This window comes from Colletotrichum spaethianum, assembly GCF_022836535.1.
Source record: "Colletotrichum spaethianum MAFF 239500 DNA, contig20, whole genome shotgun sequence".
Lineage (NCBI taxonomy): Eukaryota > Fungi > Ascomycota > Sordariomycetes > Glomerellales > Glomerellaceae > Colletotrichum > Colletotrichum spaethianum.
This window is the reverse complement of record NW_026054790.1, coordinates 503391-529007: the sequence shown is the minus strand read 5'-3', so window position 1 is coordinate 529007 and position 25617 is coordinate 503391. Positions and strand designations below refer to the sequence as shown.

The window sequence follows — 25617 nt, the reverse complement described above, 5'->3', positions numbered from 1 at the left end:
TAACCTGAGCAACACAAAGAATTAGGCACCAAAGGGGGCAGTTAACGCCTCATTTAACTGCCAGTCTTAAGTTGGGAGTCCTGGATACAGTGGTGACTGTCGATAGTGAGCATTTGAGCCCAGAGGCAACACAAACGATTATGTTAGCAAGCCCGCTATATTAGGGTTCTCATTTGGAGTTGGCGCGGTGGTACGCTATTTTGTACAACACTAGAAGCACCATTTGAATACAAAGTCGAATTTGGGAGGAGCAGCGCTTGAAGTGTCATGCGGAAAGAGAAGCCAAAGAATGATAAGAATGTACCTTGAAGCCAGAACAGACATCAAATATCGTGATCTTGAAGGAGCGTCGCTCTATGCGGCAACATTGAATGGTCATTTTATGATGGACAAGTTGGTGCTTCAAATCGAGCGTAACTTGAGGCTTGAGCACATTTGTGGATAGACGCCATCGAGTGCAGCCTCATACGGAGGCTACCGCGAGGTGCTCAAGCTGTTTGTTGATAATGGAGCAGACATTATAGTCACCACCAAAGACGGATAGACGCCGCTTAGCTAGTATATCCTGGGCTCAGGCGGACTCAAGCCGGCTCACTCTCGGATCAAGCTAGCTTAGCCAAGATCAGGCTAAAGCGACGACAGCTCAGTTCCAAAGGTGAAAAAGGAAATTCCGAATGTTGTTACCGGGGTCGTTTTCGCGCTGTTTCAGAACCAGAACACAACAGCACACTATCATCATTACGAAATGCCTTGCATTATTCTCTTAAATCTGTCAATACAACGCGCTGATAAATCCTCAAAGAGCATACAGGAAATAAGAGAATGCGACCAACGCCTTCCCTAAGACATGCGCTATTATCATTCGAACGGCTTCACCAAATTGGAAGTTGTGCCACTTACGATTCAGGTACGGCAGGAGCTTCCCTGTCCAAAGGTTGGCCCGGTCGGGGGGGCGGCGAGAACAAGATATCTTTGCAGGAAACTGAAGAATAGAACAGTGTTGCTGTAATCTGTAATCTTACATATGCCCATGCTATCACATGAATCAGTAGCAAATTGCAAGCTAATAATTAATCAGAAAAAGTGGCTCTACCCCATAAGATAAACAAGCTACTCCCCGCTCAGACCTTGAGATTAACTGCGAAGCTTGCCCGCATTTGGAAAGCCCTACATCGTGGGTCTGATAAGCTTTTCTCTACCTGAGTCCTAAGAACAGCAGGCTAGAATGCGACCCTTAAATCTTGGATCATAGGTGTTTTACAAGGCGTGGAAGGCCGAAAGACCCAGTATACAAGTACCCTCATTGGCAAGCTCATTAGTCCAGGAAGTTAGAGTTGAGAAAAGGTTGGTTTGGGTAGCATGGGGCGCGTAACAAAGTCAAATGCTTATTGTTTTGTTTAAGATACAAATGTTTGTAATGACTAATCATGTTTGACTGAGAATCTTCTAAATACAGCCTCAAAGCTTCTTACACTTGAAACGGTGTTTGGGACAACAACTAGGCTGATTGTGCACCTGCATTCTTAACTACTGCCACAGGGTCCTTTTACTCAGGCCTACGTCGGCCATGCCATCTGACAATGGCCCTAGCTTTTCTATACGTCCCCCGCTGTATTATACAAATACCGTTTGTGGAGGCTTTACTTAATTAAGGTTCATGCCAAGCTTTCTATTTGACTCGCGCATAGATTAGTTGTGGTAAATATGAATCACGCTGTACAGTAAATAACATCTCACTCTGTCTTGTGCTTCCAAGCTCGTTCCGGCGGCTGTTCTAGAAAACTTTCTGTCATATAGTTACAAACTTAACATTTCCATAACTTCTCACAAGTCATTTTCTTCTGCCCGTCAAAACAGGCCGCCTGAAGACAAAATGGCCGCGCACGATGCAATAACCACGGAAATCCCCTACGTCAAACGAAACCATGACGGGCAAATCCCGAACCATGCGCAAATGTTCTCCCATGACGCCGGTTTTCTAGATGTGCAGCTAGCAGAAGTCCGCAATGCACGGGTAGCTGATCAAAAGTTTTCAATATCCACGACTGGATTCCAATATGCGCGGTTAGGCAGGCCTCCAGATATCGATTACTTGGACGAAGAGCAAGTGAAAAAATCATACTTTCCGGAGCTTGAAAAGCTGGTGAAAGAACAGTACGTTCTGGCTAACTTCCCTCTTGACAAAGAACCACGCAATCACTTCAAGACTGGATGTGCACTCGTGTGTGCGTAAGCTCGATATAATGCAGTGCTGACAAGATTTCTTTTTCGCTTGACAGGCTTGGTGCGTCTGAAGTAAAAGCTTTCCATCATGTGGTCCGCAACGTTAGCTATGAGGACGGGATGGCTTATACCCGCAAGCATCGCTGCCCGGCCCGAAGACCACACGTCGACGTGACCAGTGAATTCGCTCCCATTCTTATGAGCTGGGACTGCCCAGACATGCACGCCGACGTGCATAACAACGGAAAGCACTGGCAAATGGTCAATGCATGGAGGCCACTGAGAACGGTGCGAAAGAGCCCTGTGGCCGTGGCTAACACAGCGTCAATGGCGTGGAAAGATTACTTGATCGTTCCGCAGCCCGAGGTCGGGCCCGGTGTTGAGGGCTACTGGTTGCAAAAGCCCCAAGATGCAGGCAGGAGTCATGATTGGTGGTTCATGGCCGATCAGACAACCGAGGAGGTTTTGCTATTTCTGCAGCATGATTCTAATGGTGCTCAAGTGGTGGCTCATACTTCGTTTACGTTGCCGGGGCAGATGCCGAAGGAGCCAAGAGAGAGCATAGAGGTGAGACTGTTTGTTGTTTACTAACTACCATCATACTGTAATTAGAGATAGTAAGTTACGTACTTCTATCCAGACTGGCTCAGACCACGTAATCAGTACTCATTTCGTTTGCTGTTACATTCAGTGGGTTGACTAGTTTAGCGCATCATCCTGGACACCTTCACTTCCTTCCTCGTGGGCCCAGAAGTTGGATCATGACTTTTTTGTCTATTTTCCTGACACGAATCTCAACTTGAATAATGAGAGTCTACAAAAAGTACATGTGACAATAGATATGAGGCGTTAATTGCTGACCGCAATTAGCGGCGTCGTTTTTGCGACAGTACACAAATGGCCGGATCTCCAAATACTCATGACAAGTGATTTAAGCGCAAGGGTTCAAAAGGCTGAGTCCCATTGACATTGGAAGACACCTGTCTAATTCATCGCTCTCTTACGAGTCCTTTTAAATGTGCGCCTGTCTTCGGAATGATATCCGGGGGTTCAAGGTTCAAGGTATGTTGTTGGAAGGAGAAATCTACAAATTTCAGCATAGTAGTGCTTCTTAGCGAACGACGCTTCTGAGTCCTCCTAACCAAGATCAACCTCGGGGAACTCGGAATCTATTGAAACATTTCCTGGTTCGAGCGCTTCAAATTCATCATGGACTGCCATCAACCTAGCGCCTAGTTGATTAAGTATGACCTTGGGTCTCAAGGTAAAACCGTAGTAACACCGTTGAAAACCACCCAATCATCAAGTAGCGTCCTTGATCTTTACTCCCAGACCGTCGTCAATGACAACCCAAGTCTTTTGCAAGCTTCTCTTGACCGGCTTGGGATCGTTGAAAATCTCTTCGAGCTCTTCCAAGGTCCGCTCCTTCGTCTCCACACAGTACATGTACATCAAGCCGAGATGAACAAAGTGCAGAACCAGAAAGATGGTGTATGTCTTCCAGCCGATGTGCTTGAGGGCGACAGAAGTTCCGTAGGTGTTGATGAAGCTGGCAACGCCAGAGATAAAGCCCTTGGCCCCATACCCTTGGCGCGGATCACGTTGTTAAGAATCTCGGCCGGATACAAAGCCTGTAGTGGGGTCCAGCAAAAGGACCAGAAGATACCGTACATGAATACCATGGCAATAAACGCATATGACTGCGCTGTAGGTATAGTGCCTCCATTCTTATCGAACTGCTCGGCCCTCGCCGCCAGCACGTTGATTGGTACGTATACCAAGCCGGTAAGTAGAGTGCCCCATAGGAATAGAGGACGTCGGCCAACTTTGTCGACAAAGAACGACCCAAAGATACCGGCGATGAAGGATGTGACCGTATTGAGTCCGTTAATGAGCAGCTGACGGCTCGAGTCAGTGATACCGACACCCTTAACCATAACTATCAAGAAGTTAGTCATACTACCCAATAATAATTGGATTATAGCAACAGTTAGCTAGACGGATAGAAAGGAATGTTTTGGAAGTATAATTAGAGGCAAGAAAGTACCCGGTAACTGGGATAAGTCAGCCACTGAGTCGTTCAGATGGTTTAAGGTTTGAAGAGAAATGAACACAATACATAGTAAGAAATGACGCTGCCACCGATGAACATAGCCATCACGGCTACGAGCATGATAAGCCACATCCGATACAGATTAGGTCTGTTATCGACGAGGGCCTTGTAGTTCCAATGGCCATTCTTTAGTTCAAGCTCTGCCGCTAGAGAGTCCTGGATTTCATCAAGCTCTAGTTTAACGAGAGCCGAATGAGGGTTACCATTGCCGTGGTACTTAGTTAAGATGGCTGTTGCTCTCTCTTTCTGCCCCTGCGACCAGAGCCAGCGAGGGCTCTCTGGGAGAAACCAGACTACGGAAACGACAATGGTGGCTGGAGTGAGCTGCACAATGTAGGGGATGCGCCACGCCCAATCATTAGGAATGAAATTGGTGCCGTAACAGGTCCATGCAGCGACTAGGAGAGTTCAGTCGTAGAAAGCGTTGAGGGGAAACATGCTGGGCTTGAAGTGGGACTTACCATTCGCGCCGATATACCAACCAAGAACATTGTATAGCCCACCAGCCAGTCCTCGCCAGGTAGGGTAGGCCATCTCGACAAGAAACACGGGTGCAGAAGTTGCGCACATGGGAGTTCCAACACCGACGACAAAGCGACCAACAAAAAACTGGGGAAGCTGATAGCTGCTGGCCTGAAGGACGGACCCGATGATGATTGAAGAGGCACCGGAGAACATGCAGGCACGACGGCCCCATCGGTCCATGAAGTAACCGCAAGCCAAACTGCCGACAATGTTGCCGACGGTGTAAATGGAAAACACAGCACCGTTCAACTCGCCGGTCGTGCCGATCTTGAAGCGGTCCTGGAAAGGGTCCATGGCGTTGATGGCGCTCATAACTGATCCATCATAGCCGTTCATCACGCCGTCTGCATTATGAATGATTAGCTGGGTTCTCCATTGAAGGTACAGTGTATCTCGCGGCACATACTCAGAACGCAGAGTGCCATCATGGCATACAGTTTGAGCTGGCTCAATGACTTGTAATTAGGTTGATCCTTGGCTATAGCATCCGCGAGCGCAACAGACTGAACGTTGACTTGCTTTCTTTGGCGGTTGGTTGGTTTTTCGCTATTATCGTTGTCGAAAGCGGAGGTCGACGCCTCGATGTGATACTCTGTGGCCGAAGTGGGCTTCTCCATGACGAGAGCAGCTGGGTTGATCCTAGAACCTAACTACTGATACGTGTGAAGGGCACTATTTGCACTGGAGTTGCGTCGTTCAGTCCTCACTCTTATATCATTAATCGGACAACAAGTTTCAACAGCCGCCAAGGTCCAAGACGGTCTCGACGGGATCTGTTCCAGAAAACATTGCATTCGTGTGAGCCGAGAGAGCCAACCAGGGGCACAGAGTGAGACAACCTTGGACTGTATCCCCGCCTCCATCAGTGAGACCCCGCATGGACCCCACGGGGAAGTCGAGAGATTCGATCCATTTGGGCAGAAACACGGGATTAGGAAGTCCGCCAAGATGGAGATACAAAATGCCGCATCTGACGAACGATGTCGCAAAGTGTCGGGTCTGGAAAAGTAGAATTCGGCTGACTATGACCCGAGGTATGTCGTTTGGATTGAAGAGAGTGGCTAGGATCGCGGTTGAACCGCCTTGGATCCATTGGTCGCAGAAGTACAGCCAGGAATGGGATAATAAGCCAACCATGGGCCCGATAGTAGCCATCAGGATACAGGCAGCAAAGCCAATATCACCCATCGTCGAACAGACGCTGCCAAAATACACCCACAGCAGACAAAATTCGGTCCAATTTCCTTCTCCCTCGACTGGGTGTTCGATCAGGAACAATTGGGGATGCTACTAGTATTAGAGCATGGCTTCACTAAAGGGCATACCTCCCAACTGTCTCGAAGACTTCCAGATAGCTAAACGACCTTTCTACAAGATTACAGAAGATCATGTAGTAATGATGGGGATGAAAACTACTTTTCAAAGCTTTCTAGTCACACTTTCCTGCTTTATCTTTGTCACGCGGATCAAATGCTTCATTCGCGACAAAGAAGTTAAGGGCGATGCACGGAATCCGCTCGCGATGGGATTTAGGTCGATGGCACGGTCAAGTTCCCGACCCTGGTCAGACAGGCAATGAGAAGCAATAACCTACAACCCCTACCCCATATACGTCGGCACGGTGGGATCAGTCTAGCCGTCTACACTCATATCCCCGACCGCTGAATCACCTTGTGAGTAGAGCTCAATGCCTTGACCGCATGTTATTAACCAATCCCAAAGCCAACCGTTGACCACTTCCCGACGATGGTTGGGATGAAGTGAGTTACAAAGCAGACACAGATGACAAGAAAATGGCTTTTTTGGCACGAGGCGGCTGTGTAGCTGGTTTGCCCAGGTTTCGATGCCTTATTTCTTGGCAAGACTGCATGACGTAGCCAGGAGGCCTTGTTTTTAAGCTGGAGTTTACACTCCACGGGCTGCTGGGTGGTGAGGCACCCGCAGTATTAAATTCCATTGGCTACGAAGCAAGCGATTGTAGCAAATGGGTTTGTTCACAAGTCGAAGAGCAAATGACGAAAACTAGGTTGAACGATATAAACAATCTAAACTACGCATGCATGGTATCTTGGGTATTCGCTACAAAACTCAAGCACAGAAAAGGCCTACAAATGCCATCCTTATAAATGCGCCACATCCAGTAAGCTTATTTCGCTTGATCATAAGCCTCCTCTTAAAACTGTCTTCTTGTATAGAACAAAACTTTCATCCTAGCGCCTCCGTAGTGATTATGCATATCTATTGTCCATCTCGTAACGGGAGGGATTTGGGTCGTAGGGCTTTGTGGGCTCGTTGGCGGAGTACGCCCCAGTGTAGGCAGAAGGTTGGTTGGCAGGTGCGTAATTCCCGCGCAGAGTGCCTTTGCGGAACTTGTGGTAGATGACGCTGGAGTATATGAGGAGACCAACGAAGGAGCCACTGGAAGAACAGGAATTAGTTTCGTGCCACTTGGTTTTGAAGCACTTGGGCCAACTTACAGAATGACGATGGCGATAATGAACGCAATCGGACTTGTGCTGCCGCCCAACATGGTCAAGATGAACAGAATCAGCCATACCGTGGTTTGGATTACGTTGGCGATAAGGAAGAATCGGGGACTCAAAGTGCGTCGTGAGCGCTTGACAATGCAGATGATGTCGAGGATGAGGCAGCCGGCAATGATGATGACGATGACGACAAGAATGGCAATGACAGAGCTTGCTGCCCGTTCGTCAATGCCAGCGTCTTTCAGGTCGTCTTTGTTGGTTGCGGCAATGGCGATTGTGGCGGCGTAAAGAACAACCTCAAGAACCATAATCGCGATGCGGATGACCCAAAAGGGAACCAGCACACGCTTGAGGAATGGCGAGCTGTCGCCAACGATATACGGTTGGGTCATCTTTGCGTCTGTTGTAGGATGGGGTTGTTGGCGCTGGTGATAGTAGAGATGACGTTGTCTATTGGCGCTTGGCCTGATAGATCTCAACTCGCAACGAATGACGAAGAAATTCGAAGTTCAACGTCACGAAAACTTGGGTTTCTTAAAGTAAATGAACCCGGACACGAAGGATCGCACCCCTTGAACGCCTCTCTCGCTTGGCTCATTTATTGGAACGTCTTTCGTGTGTTGGCTCGACGCCACAGCCCCTTTACTACGCCGTGCAACCCATGTTGACACAGCCCTAGAAGTAACCTTAACATCGTCCCCCAGTGCCCAGCGTCGCCCCCGAAGCGACCCAGAGTTGCCTGTTTCGGAGCGCAAGGAGCAAGGCGGCCCTGATGACCAGGGATCTCAGCTTAAAGTAAGCGCCCACGCTAGCGCATCCTTAAAAGGAATAGCCTCTAGCCAGCCGTGATAATTGTAGATCTCAGGTCCACTACGCACCTTTTTTTGCACCACCCAGGGCCACATGAATCTTTGAGCCTGCCCGAAACTAAGTATTGAGTGTTGCTGCCTGTAGCGGGGTGGTGGCAGGGGCCGAAAGTGGGCGGTTGCACTGGCCAGATGCAAGGCAACATTGTACTGGGTTGTGGTTTGCTGTTCACAGAGCGTCCTTAGCCTTTGCTGTTGGAATCACTGTGCCCCGCCGTGGCACGTTGGACTTCCTGACTGTAGATTCGATTGAATGTATCCAGCAGAACAGCCAAACATAGTACACGTACACATGTCAAATCTTGCCTTCAGTAATAACACGAGCTAGTGGTAAGCGCAATCACTGAGCACGGCCTTTGTGCATCTGTATCGAATTTTTAATAAGAAAAGCACATGTAAGAATCTTTTTTTGGATGCGTTTTTCTTAGGGAAAAAGGGAGATGGAACACAACGGGGTTGATATTTGTCCATGCATTTGGTGAAGAGCTCTGGAAGGTCATATCGATTTAAACTCTCCTTTTTGTGATTTTGGAAGAGGTAGATACTGAGTATTCCAGCTTGATTATGGAACTTTGGCAACAAATAAAGTCCAGGTCAAGATTGGCCAAACGGGCAATAGAGCGAGAACAACGAAGACAAATCAAGGACCAGCTCATTCTCGCTTAAATCTTTGCGAGAGGGCCCGCACTTCTTGGAGGTCTTCGCACTATTTTTTCACCTGACCCACACCGTCGACCAGCGACAGAACCTGTGACGCCTACGACGCTACCATGCCGTGCCCAATATGCAACGACTTCAAAGAGCTTGGTGAAAGTCATGAATAATCCGAAGTTTTAAGACAAGGAATAAAAAGAGATAAGGGACCCGAGATTTGTCGGGACGACGTCAGGGAATCCAGTGCTTCTTGCTACATCTGTGGCATCTTCTTAGCTAACTGCCGGGGTTGTTTCAGCCAGCATGGCATCGCCAAGACCGGAAATAGATCATTACCATATCACTTTCTTCTACACTCTGTGGTCCGACTTTGAACAGGGGCATGAAACAATTTCAGCAAAGAGATCCAGTTTGTTCTGAAGAACGGAACTCGTTTCGACGCCAGACTTTTTGCCGTTGTCAATGGTCAGCCTTTTGCTTCTTCCATACCAATTGCTTAGTCACTTATGTGCACAGAGGCTTGTACTAGAACACGAATTGGAATCGAAACCTCTTTCCAACTGAACTTCGGCAAGTATAGACTCAGGGAATTCTCTTGCCGAAACCGGTATTTAGGCTGGTGACTGTCTTGAGGACCCAGGATTTTTTTGAATCTCTTGAGGTACCTGCGCTTCCAACTCGAGTCATCAACGCTAGCTACCATGATCGAATAGGTTGGTTTGTTGAGTCTCAAGGCCTGGTTGGAACTTGTTTTAGCTTGAGTCATTGCTGGGGACGCGACCAAACCATCACAACTACCATATAGACTCTGGAAGCTTGCAAGAAAGGCACTCGGTTGGAAACCCTTTCAAAGACGTTCCGTGACGTCATACTATTGGCTAGGAAATTTGGAGTACGGTACATCTGGATCGATTCTCTGTGCGTCGTCCATGACAGCCGAGTGGACTGGGGGCGGCTTCAGCGAATATGGCGGATATCTACAGCAACGCCCATTGTACCATGGCTGCAACACAATCACGGAATGGTCAAGACCGCTTTTTCGTCAGTAAAACGGTTTTTGATTATGTATGAAGCCACTCCTTCCAGAAGGTGTCACAGTTTGTTCTTCCGTCACAGGATTGACTGCTGTCCACCTAGAGGTGGTTACGAACATCAACCCCACCGAAGCTGAAAATCCTACAGAAGCTTTCCACACTCTCTATACAAGGGCATTGATTTATCAGGACCGCATGCTTTCAACAGATTTTCTTTTCGTATGGGGTCTTACGAGGTGTGTGTCGAGTGCCGGTCGGACCTGTGTTGTGAATGTGGCAGAATAGAACCAGACGGCATGGGTCTTCATACTCCGCTTCAACAGCTATTACTAAAGCGTATGCCGATGGCCTGGATAGTATTGCTAAAGTGGTGGAATTGGAGGAGGTAGCTGGATAGTACAGTCCTCGGCTCTGGCGCAAACTGGTGAGCTCTTACACCGAGCTAGAGTTGACCAAATCATCAGACCGCCTCCCAGCGATTGGTGGTCTTGCAAAGCACACGCGAATGAGACGAATTTACATATCTCGCTGGTGTTTGGGAGTATAGTATCAACGACGATCTTCTGTGGAAACTGAGAACCATGTCAAAAAAACAAGCAGGGTCAACCGGTTTCTAGCATTGCGCCGACGTGTTTTTTTCGGGCAAGTACCAGAACGTGGATGACCATTGGGACGGCATGTATGCTTGGGGAGCTGAATCGGATTATTGAACTTAATTGATGGCGGAATTGCTTGGTGCATTTTACGAATATCTGGGCTCAAAGTCGATGGTAAAAAAGAATCCTCGTATGAGGGACTGAATCTTGTAAAAGCTATGAGAATGCGGTTTACTACGTTGTAGTTCACGGCAGACACTATCTTGTCTATGCTGATTACTTATTGGATGAACCGGGTCCAAATACAGCTCTTCCTGGAGCCAGCCTTGTCTGTTTGAAGATGACTCGATTCAAGATGGGCGAGAGGCATCTCTGAATTGACATCATTTGTTATCAAACCTTCCGCTAGCAGTGATGGAAATTCTGATGTGAACAGAGCTCTTGCAATCCAAAACAGCTTGCAGCCTGTAGATCCAGATGCGGAAGTCTATAGACACACGGGTTCACACTCAGACTAATGAGATGGTTATGACACAATGGCCTCGAGAGTCAACGAAAATCTCTCCATCCAATGGATCTCGTTGCTGGTTGTTCTATAAGCTCAGAAAGCCGGAATGTTTTGCTGTCATTTCCACCATTCAATATTTATATTGCTTACCGTTATTTGCTGGTCCGGCGGTTGAGCTTGATGTACTACAGTCGTCGTTCAGTTTTCTGTCGCCGAGCGCTCACCTCAGCGCTAGTTTAACACATTACGTCAATGGGCACTTTGTACTTTGTTGCTGTCTACTGTTTTCTGTAGTAGCTTATGTCGATCGGTCTTACTATACAGGTTGGCGTCAGCACCATCTATTCCTTCTGTGCGTTAAGCAATTAAGCGCCCGCTCTTCTTAGCGACAATAAAGGTATTAAAACGCCTTTGATCTTACCAAAACTGTATCCAGTCTTGCAAATGAGCAGAAAACTGTCATACCCAACGATATATCACACTTTTACCCCAACGATGGCTACCCCAAGGTTCCAGATACCCCCAGAATTCCAATCCAAGATTCAATACGTCGACTCTCTTGATCAACGGTCCGACAAGCACATCCTTGACTCAATTGCCAATCCCCCACCTGTCACTTCCGAGAAGAATATTTGGGCCTTCTGGGACTCAGGCATCCACAACATGCCGAGCTGGTGCCAGCGAAACGTTGCCGACTGGTCCCGTATATGTGGACCCTCTTGGACGATTCGCGTTCTTGACGACGTCGCAGACTCGCCAAGCAATGCGCTGAACTGGGTCAAGGAGGATGAGCTCCCCAAGGCCTTCGTCGCCAAAAGGATGGGCGGGCCATGGACAGGCCCACACAGCGCTGACTTCCTCCGTGGGATCTGCTTGTACCGTTACGGTGGCGTTTGGATGGATGTGGGGTCGTTTTTGTTCCGAAAGATTGACGATCTTTGTTGGAACAAGTTGGAAGACCCGAAGTTACCATACCAGATCGCCGGTCCTTGGATGTATGGGAACGTGGTGGCAAACCATTTCATTGCCAGTCGCAAGGGTGACCCTTTCATCAAGAACTGGTAAGCTTTTTATCCAACAACGTGCAAAATCAATCTCATTCAACTCTATAGGCACGATCTTCTCATGCATTTATGGAAGGACCGCACATCGCCAGACGGCCTTCTCGAAGACCCACTCATTGCCTTTGCGAATAGTATTAGTCTTGACCAAGCAGAGGCCAGAAACTATCGGTGGAACTGGGAGGTCTCAACCACAAAACTCTTTGAATATCTCACGCAGATCATCTGCTGGATTCGTGTTAGCATGATTGAAGAACCAAACGAGGGTTTCAGTGGCGTTGAGTACTTTGAGAAGAAGGTGCTCCTATTTGATGCTTTGATCGAGGACTGGCCCGCCGAGGCTTTGATCGGCTGGAACGGCGAACATCTCTTCGACTTGCTCTCAGTCAGATTGGATGCTCCTCCGGAATCCGAAGAGTACAAGAAGGCGTACAATCTAGTCTGGACTCTCCTGACCACTTCAACCATGGAGAAAATCACGCATGCGGCAAACATGACTTCGACTAAGGCACTGGGTACTTTATGGGACATGAGCGAGAACGAGGGCAAGGACCATGCGCCCGGAACGTTTGCTGAGTTGCTGCGCTATGGGAGTGTGCACTTTGAACAAAATCGCGAGACAGAATGCATCACTGCTCCGAAGGCGGATATTATCCTGAGGAAAGGTTTACTAGAGCCTTGAGGGAGCAGCAGAGAGCAGAGGTGCAAGTTCCTCCCATGACCAGCTGAGAATCACAATAGACCCTTAGCATTTATTAGAAGCCGATTGGAAACCTTTGACCTTCCTTATAAGAATTTCAAACTCTCGAAGTACTTCAGATTTAACATGGCCACGAGGTGGTACACATCCGCATTTATCTCGGACATGTGGGTAGTTGCAGTATTCAACCTAGTTACATAGCGCTATCTATCGACGATTCCAGTCTGTGTAGTATGCATCCCACGAAAACCAGTCAAATGTGCCGTCAAACGCCCGCTTCCGACCTCGAGGGCCCTCAAGGGACGATTTTCCCGCAATGAACTCTGCTGTGTTAGCTGAGACGACTTCATTCTGTTGATTTCTGTCCATGAATAGTTCGGTAGTAAACGTGTCAGCCGGAAGCCAGTTGAGAAAGTTCCCAATCTCCACATCATCTCCGAGAACAGGGCCAGCCTCAGGTACGTTCCAGCTAAAGGGATTGTTTTTTTCTTTGAATGTACCTGTCGCTCCAAAGCTACTCTCTGGTTGTGTGAGCGCCGATGACATACTAGAGAGGGAGTTGCTGAAGGTCGACGAGTAACTACCTCGTTCGTCAGGCAACGACATTCGCTGAGTCAGATAGTTTTTTGCCAATTGGAGAAAAACACTGGCGACTCGCTCTAGACGACTGCAAACTGTGGCAAGCAGACTCATCTGGGCTCGCATGCTCGCGAAGTATGATGCCGTCGTTGCGAGTAGCTTAAGGTCTTGATCAATTGTGGTTGCGGATTGAAGGGTGTGATTATGGACCAGATTTTCGAATACGACAAAAAACGGGATGAAAGGGTAATATAGAAGATGCCTTTTGTAGAAATTCAATGTCAGTGTTGTGTATAACTTTTAGATTTTGCTTGTTTTTATTGGAGCGCTGGAAAGGTGAACGGGAACAGACGGCAAACTAAACGTACCAAATAACTCCATTGTAGACGGATGACCAATTGGAAACTACTGATGGAAGCAAGAACAAAGCCTCCCTAGCAGCTTCCAGTCTCAGATTCACAGAGGGTTCATCACCTTTGAGAAGGATGATGATGATATGTAAGTATTGAAACTTCAAGCTGTTTAGGCCAAGGGACATTTCCTTCAAATGGGCAGTTTGAAGAAATTGTCTCTCAGCCTCCATAATCTCAGTCAAGATCTAACAGAGTTAAGTTAGTAAAGAAAGGGTTTCCCCAAGTTTATGGATAATTACTAACCTTGTTCGTCGCTTCATACCAATTTTCGAGTCGTGTTCTGATCTCCTGCCTTGAGACAGCGGATGGACCAGGAGCCAGAAAATCAATGATCAGCCCCATAATTTTAGCAAGTTCTACACCTTTAACGAAGAAATGGGCCCCAAATTGAGAGGGTTTCGATTTCGTTTGCGAGTCGCTGAAAACAGGATCGGTGTGTGGCTGGAACTTGAGCATGTGGCTGAATTCCGGCAGCGGGACGTCTTGGTAAAGATTTACTGGAAGAAAGGGAGACCGACCAAACGCGAGGGAGCAGGATTTATCCACTATGAAAAGAAGCCAAAAATTAGATAGGCTCCGCTGACGAGACTCGAAGTCGGGATGCAGCGGCATATGTAGGCCCAATGCCTCAGCTTGACGACAAGCGTGCCCAACTAGCATCCAAGAGAGGTTCGGAGATGCGTAGTCTTCGCCGTGAAATGCCAAAAGAGACAGAGCCTGTACGTTGACTTCTCTCGGCTCCAGGAAAATACTACTGTCATTTAGTGCAATTCGCACATTACGACGGAATTTCTCAATTCGATTGTCCTGGATTTCTTTTTCGGCAGAAGCCTGTGCCAGCATGATGTAGTTGAAATATACGACCCAGGCTTTTTGAGCAACTTGCTGTGGATTAAAGACGATCTGTTTCAAGAGATCATCTGATGGAGTACTGAAAAATGGCTCGCCGGTTGGCGCGTGTTCCAGAAAGCCTGGCCAGTTCGAAATCGACAGTCAGCGGCGCAAGTTCGGTGATCAATCGATAGGTGGACTCACCACCAATGAGCTGGTAGCCTGCGGCTTTTGGAGGGATGTAAAAGCCCGTCTCTTGGCCAGCACCATCCATACCAACGGTTGCAGTGGTCAACGAGGTCGACAGATACTTCAATTCGGATTGAGCGTTTCGGTAGGGTAAAGGTGTGGAGGTCCGTGAAGCCGCCTCAATGTTGTTTGAGGCCTCTTTTAGAAAAGAGAATGAATGAGAGGGTCCAATAAACAACCCCGGTACAGGTTCATTTTCCAAAGGGTAATTGGTAGTAGTTTGCGTTTCTCTGAGAGGAGATTCATCGCTGTCAAGTGAGGGCTCCGTAGGTTCAGTTGCAACCTTTAGAGCTATTCCTACTGTTTCGGCCAGTTTTTGAATGGCGCTCTCAATATTCTGCAGCCGTTGCTCGATGTTGGAAGGGGTTACCGGGCTTGAACTTTTCGACCTAGACTCGTTAGATTGAAAAGCTATCACAAAGCGGCCTACAGATGTCACTGTAGATGAACTTGCCTATCATTAGCCTGCATGGGACGTGAGGCTGATGTCGGTGTTGGCTTGTCTCGCGAGTAATTGCAGCTACTAGGCCATGGCTTGCAAGCACTGCACTTGGGAAGCTCCCTCGAACACCTTCCACCAGGCGTAGAATGTTAGCGACTACAAAACAAACTCATACGAATTACGCATGCTAGTAATGAACCACACAGGGGAGAATCACTTACTTGAACTTCTTCTGTCGGCAATAGTCACACTGCATTCCCGAAGGTGAGTTTTACAGCCATCGCCATACCATTTTTGTAGCTTACTGCAAAACGAGCCACGGTCGGCGGCGCTAAATCACCGCTGTGGTCCATGCTGATACAGATGGCTGCTTTCTCTTTGAATTGTCGTGGGCGTCAAGATTTGAAGCTTGACAGTCGGCTATCCGATCGTGTTTTGCTTCCAGGCTTCTTCCGATGATGTTTGGGTGATTGATGCTTGATTCACAAGATTAGGATGATTACGCTGGAAGTAAGGCACCGAAGCGCTAGTTGTTGACTGGTTGCGTTCGGAGGTCAAATTGCTGACATTCCGGGTCCAACCAATCACAAGCTTTTGGTTCGGGACATGGCACCCTTACTCGCCCCAATTCCGGAATAAGCTGAGGATGGCTTCCGAGCTCAATCCGAGAACCCCCAATCAGAATCCCACGTGGAATCTTGATGGCTTACAGCCGTAGCAACTCCGGTATCCGCAAAGCAATGGCATCGCAGGCAACAAAATCTCTTACTAGAGGTTTGGAAACCATATCTTATATAAATAGCATACTCGTTTCCTGCCACCACGATGACGCATAACCAACCTTGCTCGAATCGTATCGAGGTTTCTTTCCCAGAGTTGCAAACAAAATTGTCCCTCCAGTCGGACAACACACCATCCGTTTTGCTACTTTAATCACCCTTCATGTTTACATTGCAACTGCTCAAGAACAAAAAAACAATCCTCCCGTCCACGCAGTCTTATCTTCGTCGATCCCAACACACAATGACACACACACAAACCCGCTTCGCTACGACGCCAATAGCAATCATCGGCGCTGGCCCTTGCGGCTTGACCTTTGCACGCCTGCTGGAAAACGAAAACATTGACTATGTCGTCTTCGAACGGGACGCAAACTCAAACCCAACGCTTATGCATCAAGGCGGTACGCTAGATCTTCACGCCAACTCTGGGCAACAAGCAATCAAGAAAGCCGGGCTGTTTGAAGAGTTCAGGAAGCTAGCCCGCTGGGATGCCACGCGGTTTGTCATACAGAATCCAGAATGTACCCTCAAGGCAACATTTGGGGAGGGGCGCGATGCTCCAGAAATTGACCGCTTTCAATTGCGCCAACTCCTTCTGGATTCTATCCCTTCCCATAAGGTTCAATGGGGCCATGGCGTGCGAAATATTGAGAGAAACCTGAGTTGCAAGTCCAAGGCTCCAGAGTTGACTATCAATTTTACGAATGGCACCTCTGCATCTGGATTTCTACTTGTCGTTGGTGCTGATGGTGCGTGGAGCAAGGTCCGACCCTTAGTGAGTGATGATTAGCCCTGTCATGATAAAACGCCTTCTACTGATGCACCCGATGATTACTCCAGATGGCTGATATGTTGTTCTAGCTTACTTCTGCAAAGCCTGAATACTCGGGTAAAATCTTTATCGAGGGTCGAATTTCTCACGGCAACCCAAGCTATGAAGCTGCCCTAGAACTTTCAGGGCCCGGTAACATGATGGCTTTGGGTCACGGACGGGCTCTTGGGGTCCAACAGGTAGCAGATCGATCATATCGAGTCTATATGGGCCTGGAGGCTCCTGAGACCTTAACGCGCACAGCCCTTAATATGGACGATACTAAGGCCACCAAAGAGAAGCTTCTGTCCTCGACAGAGTTTTTCAAGGATTTTGCTCCTGACCTACGTCGATTCATTGCGGATGCTGAAGGACCGTTTCGCCCATGGCCGCTTTACCGCATGCCTGTCTCCTCTCTCTGTTGGGCTCGTGTTCCTGGAGTCACGCTTCTGGGCGATGCCGCGCATGTCTCGACGCCCTTTGTCGGCGAAGGTGTCAACATGGCAATGCATGACGCCCTCAAGCTGGCGCAGAGCCTCCTAAAGCATTGCAAGAGCTTAAAAGACGATAACCACAAAGATGTCGACGAAATTGAGCAGGCTCTGGCAGAGTATGAGGCAGAGATGTTTGGGCGTGCTCAAGATTTCATCAATCGCTGCATGCTTAGCGAAGAAATGTTTTTCGCTGACAATGCGGCTCAAAAGTTCATTGATCTGGTCACCGATGCTACAAACAGGCAACAGGAGCAGCTTTTCTCTGGAAGCTCTTCATCGCCTCAGGGTCAAACGGAACAGCCAGGTACCCAGAGCGCGCAGTATTCGAAGATCTAGTATAACGGATCGCTAAAGTGAACGATCGAGGTTTCTTACATATTGGATTACTTATCTATTGAATACATGTTTTTGGGTGGATTCCACTGTTTGTCACTGTTACTTGGTTCGATGCCTCAATGCTATGATTGTTTGTTCATCACCTGAACAAATCAAAATCCACGAATAGCCAAATATCACCATGTATTGCTACGTGAACAATCTGGCCTAGGGCCTTGTCCATCTCCAAGTCTGACTCACTGGCTTAGCCTTAAAGCACTTAGAATTACTTTATACAACTGATGGAACACCACTTGACAGATTGACATGTGCGCATAACAAACCAGTGAACACAAGGGGACACTTTTGGTAAAAGCCTGGCAGTCTCGTCAACTATCTCAGCCTCGCACTCTGTCATCGCAATTGGCATTCAGGCTATCTTGCCAATGCAAAGATTGGAATCAAAAAGCTAGACTTTCATTTCATCTTCGGCTGTTGATCAGTGGCATAAATCTCGTCACTCTGATATGGTAGTTTAGGATTCTATCATGACTCCATCTCTTTGGAGATACCGAGCTCACTGGTCGGAGTCATGGTTGTCTCTCAAGATAGTAAGGATCAACGGGCAAACTCTATAGTAAGTGTTTGCCTTCGATCAAACTACTCAAGAAGCTCATTTTGGCTCCATCACTTGCCTTCATTCTTCTACATGCTTTTGAAAGAGCAACGGATAACCAAATTAGCGTTTGGAGAGGTATTTTCGCGGAAAGATGTTCTGGGGTTAATTATATTACAGGAGAATCGCTTGAAAATCACATTACGTTTATTCAGTCTCTGACGACGGTTGTAATGTTATTGAAAACTGGGTGTTGCGTGTCAAATGTATCCGCTACAACTATTTTCTGTCGCCCAATTTCTCCCGCTTCAAGTATTCGGCGACTACTTGTGGAAAGCTATCGACTATGGTGCCCATCTCTGCATTCCAACCAAGCATCTTCATCCTCGACGCGCTGATGCGCATGTTGATTCCGTACATGATAGCAATATGCATGGCCCAGGTGTCCGGTGGGGGCGGCGAGGTGTTAGGATTGTAGTCGCTACCAGCGATGCTGGCCCTCGCAGCCTCGGCCACACTGACCGACTTTATTTCGGTGCTTTCAATCACTTCTTGGTCCTTGATAACATGCACAAGATGTCTCATGAAGTTTCCGAACGAGATGTCCTCGCTGGTGCCAAAATAGTAGGCATCTGGTCCCCAGATGGAAAATGGCTTAGACTCGGACGCAACGTCAATGGCCTTTCCGACGAGGATCAAATACATCCTTGCAAGGTCTAAGACATGGATCCAGGCGTGCGTATTCTCTCCCTCGGCGATTTGCCAGCCCGACTTGAAAGCACGAGCGGTGAGCAGGATGGCAGGCATCGTGATCGGGGTCGGGTGCTCAATGGAGGGACTCATGCCCCCAACAAAACCCGGCGAGACGATCGCCACGTTGACATCAGGAGCCGCATCTCGCACGATGTTGTCGGTCACGGCGTGCGTGTCGTCGACGCTCTTGAACGCACTGATGTCCCGAATGTCGGCGATATCGTCCCACCAGCGGGCGTCCTTGGAGCCAGTGGGCTCATCCCAGATGAGAGATGCCCCTGACGTATGAATGTAGTATGGCTTCTTATTATTAGTACTGCGTCGAGTTTTCAGACCTGATAAAATCGCCTTAATTCCCTCGTCGTGCGTGATATCCGGAGCCGTGTTGATAACGATGTCGGCCACCTGGCTGCATTTTTCTAGAGTCTCGAGATCTCTCGCGTCACCAACGACGTATTCAACTTGTGGGTAGAGATCGACCAAGCGCGCAGCCTTGGCCTCATCTCGCACCAAGATTTTTACTTTCGCGTCCGCATGCTTCTGGAGGAGCTGGTCAAGCACGGCGCCACCAATATGGCCTGTGCCGCCAACACTGTAAGAATTGGTTCAGTCTTGCTGGTTGTTTCGGAAACAAGGTATATAATAAGAATCACTCACAAGAAAACATGGACCATGGTGACAATATTTCGGCCTGTGATTTAGAGGAACAAATCTCAATTTTGAGAAACCACGAACTCTTAATTCCGCTGAGGGCAACGAGAAACCCCTCATTGCTTATGACAATCTTCAAACAATTGCGTCTTGCATACATATAAGACTCCATCAAGTGGAGTATCTGTGGAGCTTCATGCATTGACAGCTCACGCAAATGCAATGATGCGTTACATTTGGTGAGGTCTGCTAAGTGGAAGAATGAGCTTGATACGAAATGCCCCACGTATGATGATGCCCTGGTCAATAATTCACGCTATTTGCCTTCATGTTATCACTGCGATGTTAGATCTTTCGTGATGTTCCATTTATCCGTCATGTGTGTTCAAGTCCTATCGCCAGTGCTACGATATGACTCCTTCCTACTTGATATCAGCGGCAGCCATCATATTGATTCTGAAAATGTTCAGTGAAGTTAAGCATATATTCTGTAGTATGAAGGTTGTGGTAACTATCTATTCTCACACCATAAATTTAGTCACCAGGAGCAACTTCTTTCCTCAACTACTAACACGATATCAAAGCATTCTGTTGCAAGTACCTGTCCTATCACCCGAACGGAAAAAGAAGAAAAGGAAAAGTGAAAGTTGGAAAAGAGCATATGGAATAAAAACGAAATACAAACTAAATTTAATACAGGAACAATGCTTCAGAACGTGCTAGTGAATAGTAGTTCACCTCACGAGAACCTTAACACGGTCGTCTATTGCAGTATATCGTGGTGCAACAATTAGGAGCTCCAGGGCACAGTTTTGAAGTTCCCGACGATCTTTGTTTCGTTGAGGCCAAATTCATGAAAATGTAGTAATGTAAATGTCTGCATTGATACGTACCACATGCAATAGGACTCTTTTCCTTTTCACTGGGCATTTCATGCCGCCCATGCCATCTATATGCGTGCAACTACATTTAACTCCGTGCGATTAAAGATGCAGGCTTCCTTCTCTTTGTCGCGGCACGCCATAATTGCGCTCGTTAGCCCTCTCTCAAGCCCCCAGTCTTCTTTGCGGGAGCCTTTGGGCAGCCTGGGCTTACCGCCCAAGCTTGCCAGAACCATCTTGTTCGTGGCCGTGAAGTCATCCAGTGTCTGCACCTCTTTCTGTGAGAACCATCTGGTAACCAGTGTCACTCTTAGAGGATTGAGAAGTGTGACAAGAATTGGAAATCCGATGGCACCAAGCGTATGAGAATTAGGGACGCAAGCTTTAACATCCACAAACTGAAGGGGAATACGAAACCAGATCTTTCGACGACGAACCTGCAACAACGGTTCGTCACGCTGTACGAAACGTTTTTCTGCTTGAAGATAAAGAAATTTCTGCAGAATGCCGTTCGGTTCGATCGAGCCCTACTAGATGGACGAAGTTAGCTTCTGATATACAGTAATTGGACACAGCCGAAGCCTTACCCCTACAACGAATATGCATCAGCAAACACGGATGAAGGCATTGTATGAAGTACAGTAAGTAGAGGGCCAGTCATAGTGCCGACTAACGCAAGGCCCATGAGCAAGTGCGAGACTCTCTGTTCAACAATATGAGTGGCAATGACCACCGGTCGTCTGATTTCCGTATCTTCGCCTCCAGAAGTCGGAACTATCTTCAGATCCGTTTTGTATACCGTCAAAGGATCTGTGAGGACCGGTGCTTGGGGTACGAGACCATTATGCATCGGCAATCCCAATATTCCAGCGATGAAGGTGATGCAACCAAGCAAGAAGAAGTCCCAATGAAAATCTCTGGGCTTTCAAGAAGGTATTGACGGCCTGGACAATTATGCTGCTCACAAAGATGTGTACTTTGAAACCTAGCCACGTTTCAATTTGCGGCTTTCTGAGCCCGTTTCTTTTCCACTCTACCACTTCACAACTTGTGCAAACTGCCTGTTCTATACTAGAGCACACCCTAGTTCTCCATTTCCTAGCAGGCAACCTACCCAGTTTTGATGTGGTTCACAAAGGTGATGTGCTCAATAGACTTTAATAAGCTCAGGTACACAATTAATAGATGGCAATGGATAGATAGATGCACTATGCTAGCATGCTTGAACCGTCTCTCAAAACATGACGGCCAGTTCCTGGCTGATGCTCTGTACTTTTGAAACTACACCTGCAACAACATTCTACCTACGCCTGCGGTGCCCAAAAAGCATCGCGAAGAAAGCAACCAATCTATAGACGGTACCAATGCCCACCAAAACGCCCATATTACGCCAGACCCAATCCAAGTGAAAGCCAGAGCCCGCTGCAGCTGATTCGATATTGTAAAGATAACCGAAGGGCGAAACAAGCTGGCCAAAGTAGATTTCTGCGAGCCAAACGCCAGGTGAAGCACGCCATAACCATTCCATATGCCACTCCCTGACTTTGGCCAGCGGGGGAGCAGCACCGGACAAAATAGCGACGATGAGGCTGATCATCGTCGCAAATAGCGGGGCATCTTCTCGTCGGACTACCATACTGACGATGCTCGCTAGACCATATATGCAATAGAAGTAGAGAAAGTTGACCAGGAAAGCGAGGCCCCAGCTAATGATTGGGACCGTCAGGAGCAGAAGAAAAGTCGTGAAGTGCAAACAGCCGAACAGCATCCGCGGCAGCACGGAAAGCACCTTCGCAAGGAAGTACGCCAGTCGCGAATGTCCAGCTTCGGCTTCTCTCCGTTGCACCAACAGCTCTTCCGAGAAGGATTTAACACCGGGTGCACCTGCGACGAGGCCGATGGCGATGGCGACAAGAAGCGCCAGCTCAGGCGCAGATTTGAAATCGACTGCTGTAGACAGGATAGAGTATGGCTCGTTGAATGTGCCGACAAACAGAATTCCTTTTTTCGAATGCTCAGCCAATCCAAGGAGTAGACCGGCAAGTGCGGCCAACCCCATCTCAGCCCAGAAGGCTGCTTTAGTTCGATACTGCTGGATCATTGCGCGGCGTAAGCAAAGCCAGATTTGCTTCCAGAGTGGAGCACCACGGTGCTTGATGGCAGAATATATCCCATCATTGCTCATGATCGATGAAGCATGGCGCTCCTTATTGGCATTGACCTGGCGATAACTTGACCAGCTCGAAATGAGAGAATCCTTGGATATTTCACCGATATGCTTGTAGTCGCGGCCGTTTCCGGTGATGATGTCTGTGATAACGTCGCCGTGGTTACTGTGTTCCGGGAAGTTGTAGCCCATGCCCTCAAAGTAATCTTGTGCGTGGCGCTGGGGTCCTTCATAGATGGTTTGCCCGTTACCCAGGAGGATCAGGTTGTCGAACAAATCAAATATCTCCGTCCGAGGCTGATGGATGATAACAATGACAGTAATTCCAAGACGCGCAACAGCCTTTAACGTTCGCATCATGGACGAAGCCGCAGTGGCATCGAGACCGCTGGTCGGCTCGTCGAGGAAAATGGCCATCGGGGCTGCTGCAAGCTCCATACCAATGCTCACACGCTTGCGCTGCCCTCCGCTGATGACAGGTCTCCCGACCGATCCCACCAACGAGTTTCGTACGTGTGACAGCTCTAGACAGTCGATGACAGAGTCGACGTGGCACTCAATGTCGGCAATTGACCAGGTCTGGGGCAGTCGGATCTTGGCGCAGTGGACAATGTTCTCGTAGACCGTAAGCTCTGGCAGAACAATATCGTCTTGGGGGACGTAGCCGATGACTTTCTTGTAGCGCTTCAATTTGTCAGGACTGCTGTTGACCGCAACTGTGCCTCCCGTGTTCTTCGTCTTGCCCATCAGTACGTTAACGAAAGTCGACTTGCCAGCACCGGAACCACCCATAACCGCTGTGAGAGTTCCGCGATCTATGGAACCAGTAACATTCTGCAGGATCTTCTTGGAGCTTTTCTTGGGTTGAAAGCTGAGCTCGGAGTAGCTGAAAGACAGACCAAAGTTGGTGGCATCCGTTGCCCGGCGCATCGAAGAAACAAATGCCATGAGTTGTGGGTTGAGTTGCTCGCTAGTCGGTCGCGTGTTGACAGAAGATTGAGAGCCAAGGTCGAGTGCGGCCAAGAATCCACCGCCAAAGGAGTCGGTGCGCTTTGGCATATAAGTTGCGCTTACAGGAAGCATCTCTTGATCGGTGTCGTTGGAAAGTGCGCGGTACCCTGTGATCTGGGCCCTTACACTGCCCATTCCGCGATGCTTCAAAGGCGGTCTTACAGCTGCCGACTTGTTGGCTTGGCGTTCTTGAAAGCGCTTGCGGACCCTGTAGATAATCATGCCCATGATCATGAAGACGTCGACAATGATCAAAATCACGAAGGGGATGAGGAAGAGTTCGTAAGAGGAGCCTTCCGGGCACCGGCTACCAGTCAAACACGGCGTCGGCGTGGCCGCTCCGGGCTGACAGTAGGAGCCAGTAGGGCATACACGAGAGACCTTCCCATTCTCTTCTTCTGGACAGTAATTGCCTGCTTGGCAAATGACTGGTTCGAAGGGGCCCATTCCGATATTCCTGCCTTCGAACGTGCAAGTAAACCCTGCCAATCTCGCTTGCTGACATCCGTCCAGTGGTGGACAGTATTGAGGTAGTGAGTTGATGGTGTTGTTCTCGCCTATCAATGTCAGCAAGATTTATTCCCTGAGCTCGCACTGAATTGAAGAGTTGCACTTACACAGAAATCCAGGTCTGCATCCATCTGCCTGCCAACTCTCTAAGGGCTGGATCTCAATTGGCATGGCCCCTCCTCTTAAACATGGAGCACCACTCAGCGGGTATTGGCCAATATTGATCTGCTCTGTGGCCTCGTAGAATGAGGTTGAATACCTTGTGTTGTTCTCGCCAGTGCAAGCGCTATTTTCAACAGTGAGCCCATCATCACCCGGTGAATCTCTCAAAGCACCAGACAACCATCTCATCGGATGATCGGTGTCTGGTGGATTGGAATCGTCATGAATTGTTCCGTTGACATTGCCAACTCCATTCAGCGTTTTGAACCATCTTCCATTCCTAATTGTGTATACGTCATCTTTTTGGTCTCCAATGCATTGCCAGGCTGGTTCCGGAGCGCCGCCTCCTGGTGTGGTCTGAAGTGCGCAGAGACATCCAGCATTGTCGAGGAAACTGGGGCCCTGGGGATCTTGTTGAGGGTAAAACGGGTCCTGAGGTAAGTTGTTGGCATTGAACCCAAATGTTTGGCGGCTCATCTTGAAGTTCTTGGCGAACTTCTTGTCGCTGGTTTCCTTTCACCTTTCCTTGCTCCATTCATACGAAGAAACACAGGACAGAAAGTGTACTTAAAGAGATTCACGTAATGCTTGGTAGGCAGACATGAATGTTGCGATCAGCCCAAGACCTTCATGTTCCCTAACAGGGCCCATTGTGAGATTTTAGCGTCATCCTTCCAGCCTCCAAGGAATGGGCCCAGGAGCTACTCGATATTTCCTAGCAAGGAAATGTTGAATGAGGCGAAGCTGAGCACCAAAAGCTGACACCCCACGTACGACAGCCGCGCCCTGGGCGATGGGGAAATGATGGAACGCTCCGTCATGTGTCTTGGACGATTAGAGACCCTTGCATTGGCGGCCCGCGGCATCGGGCGAGATGGCTGTGCCACGCCGGCGGGCGCATCCGTCGCGCCAATGCGATCCGCCAATTTAATTGCCTAAAGTTGCTAGCTAGGATGACGGCTAATTTTCGCTTTGGTTACCACCGATGCACTGTTGACCTTGGGCTGATCGATAATCCTGCCCTCGGACTCCTCGGACCATCTTTGTAACAACCCAATCGGAGTAGGTCTTGATCCCAACAACTCATCTTGCTCGTTTATAACCCTGTTCTGAAAGATCGTACACTCATTCAGCTGGTCGATTTGCGAGTGATTCCAAATCGGAAATCAACCAGGCGCGCATGA

At 48.4% G+C, this 25617-nt stretch overlaps 7 protein-coding genes across 7 annotated transcripts; 3 read left to right on the top strand and 4 right to left on the bottom strand.

Moving 5' to 3' along the window:
- Nucleotides 1-1873: 1873 nt before the first annotated feature.
- On the top strand, nt 1874-2882 carry ColSpa_07853 (gibberellin cluster GA4 desaturase; the record flags this gene model as incomplete). Its single annotated transcript, XM_049274065.1, has 3 exons — nt 1874-2154; nt 2280-2790; nt 2874-2882. The coding sequence occupies 3 exons, from the start codon at nt 1874-1876 to the stop codon at nt 2880-2882; spliced, it is 801 nt and encodes a 266-aa protein (XP_049130022.1).
- Nucleotides 2883-3525: 643 nt separating this feature from the next.
- Nucleotides 3526-5478, bottom strand: ColSpa_07852 (lactose permease; the record flags this gene model as incomplete). The annotated part of the gene is made up of 5 exons (XM_049274064.1): nt 3526-3795; nt 3825-4162; nt 4336-4734; nt 4798-5205; nt 5268-5478. 5 exons carry the CDS (start codon nt 5476-5478, stop codon nt 3526-3528), a joined length of 1626 nt encoding a protein of 541 aa, XP_049130021.1.
- Nucleotides 5479-7089: 1611 nt separating this feature from the next.
- On the bottom strand, nt 7090-7391 carry ColSpa_07851 (uncharacterized protein; the record flags this gene model as incomplete). The annotated part of the gene is made up of 2 exons (XM_049274063.1): nt 7090-7279; nt 7339-7391. 2 exons carry the CDS (start codon nt 7389-7391, stop codon nt 7090-7092), a joined length of 243 nt encoding a protein of 80 aa, XP_049130020.1.
- A 4109-nt stretch (nt 7392-11500) lies between these two features.
- Nucleotides 11501-12748, top strand: ColSpa_07850 (putative GMC-type oxidoreductase; the record flags this gene model as incomplete). The annotated part of the gene is made up of 2 exons (XM_049274062.1): nt 11501-12066; nt 12118-12748. The coding sequence occupies 2 exons, from the start codon at nt 11501-11503 to the stop codon at nt 12746-12748; spliced, it is 1197 nt and encodes a 398-aa protein (XP_049130019.1).
- A 3555-nt stretch (nt 12749-16303) lies between these two features.
- On the top strand, nt 16304-17703 carry ColSpa_07849 (monooxygenase asqM; the record flags this gene model as incomplete). Its single annotated transcript, XM_049274061.1, has 2 exons — nt 16304-16837; nt 16924-17703. 2 exons carry the CDS (start codon nt 16304-16306, stop codon nt 17701-17703), a joined length of 1314 nt encoding a protein of 437 aa, XP_049130018.1.
- An 874-nt stretch (nt 17704-18577) lies between these two features.
- On the bottom strand, nt 18578-19725 carry ColSpa_07848 (uncharacterized protein; the record flags this gene model as incomplete). The annotated part of the gene is made up of 2 exons (XM_049274060.1): nt 18578-19643; nt 19709-19725. The coding sequence occupies 2 exons, from the start codon at nt 19723-19725 to the stop codon at nt 18578-18580; spliced, it is 1083 nt and encodes a 360-aa protein (XP_049130017.1).
- A 2158-nt stretch (nt 19726-21883) lies between these two features.
- On the bottom strand, nt 21884-24208 carry ColSpa_07847 (putative Xaa-pro aminopeptidase; the record flags this gene model as incomplete). The annotated part of the gene is made up of 1 exon (XM_049274059.1): nt 21884-24208. One exon carries the CDS (start codon nt 24206-24208, stop codon nt 21884-21886), a length of 2325 nt encoding a protein of 774 aa, XP_049130016.1.
- Between the last annotated feature and the right edge of the window lie 1409 nt (nt 24209-25617).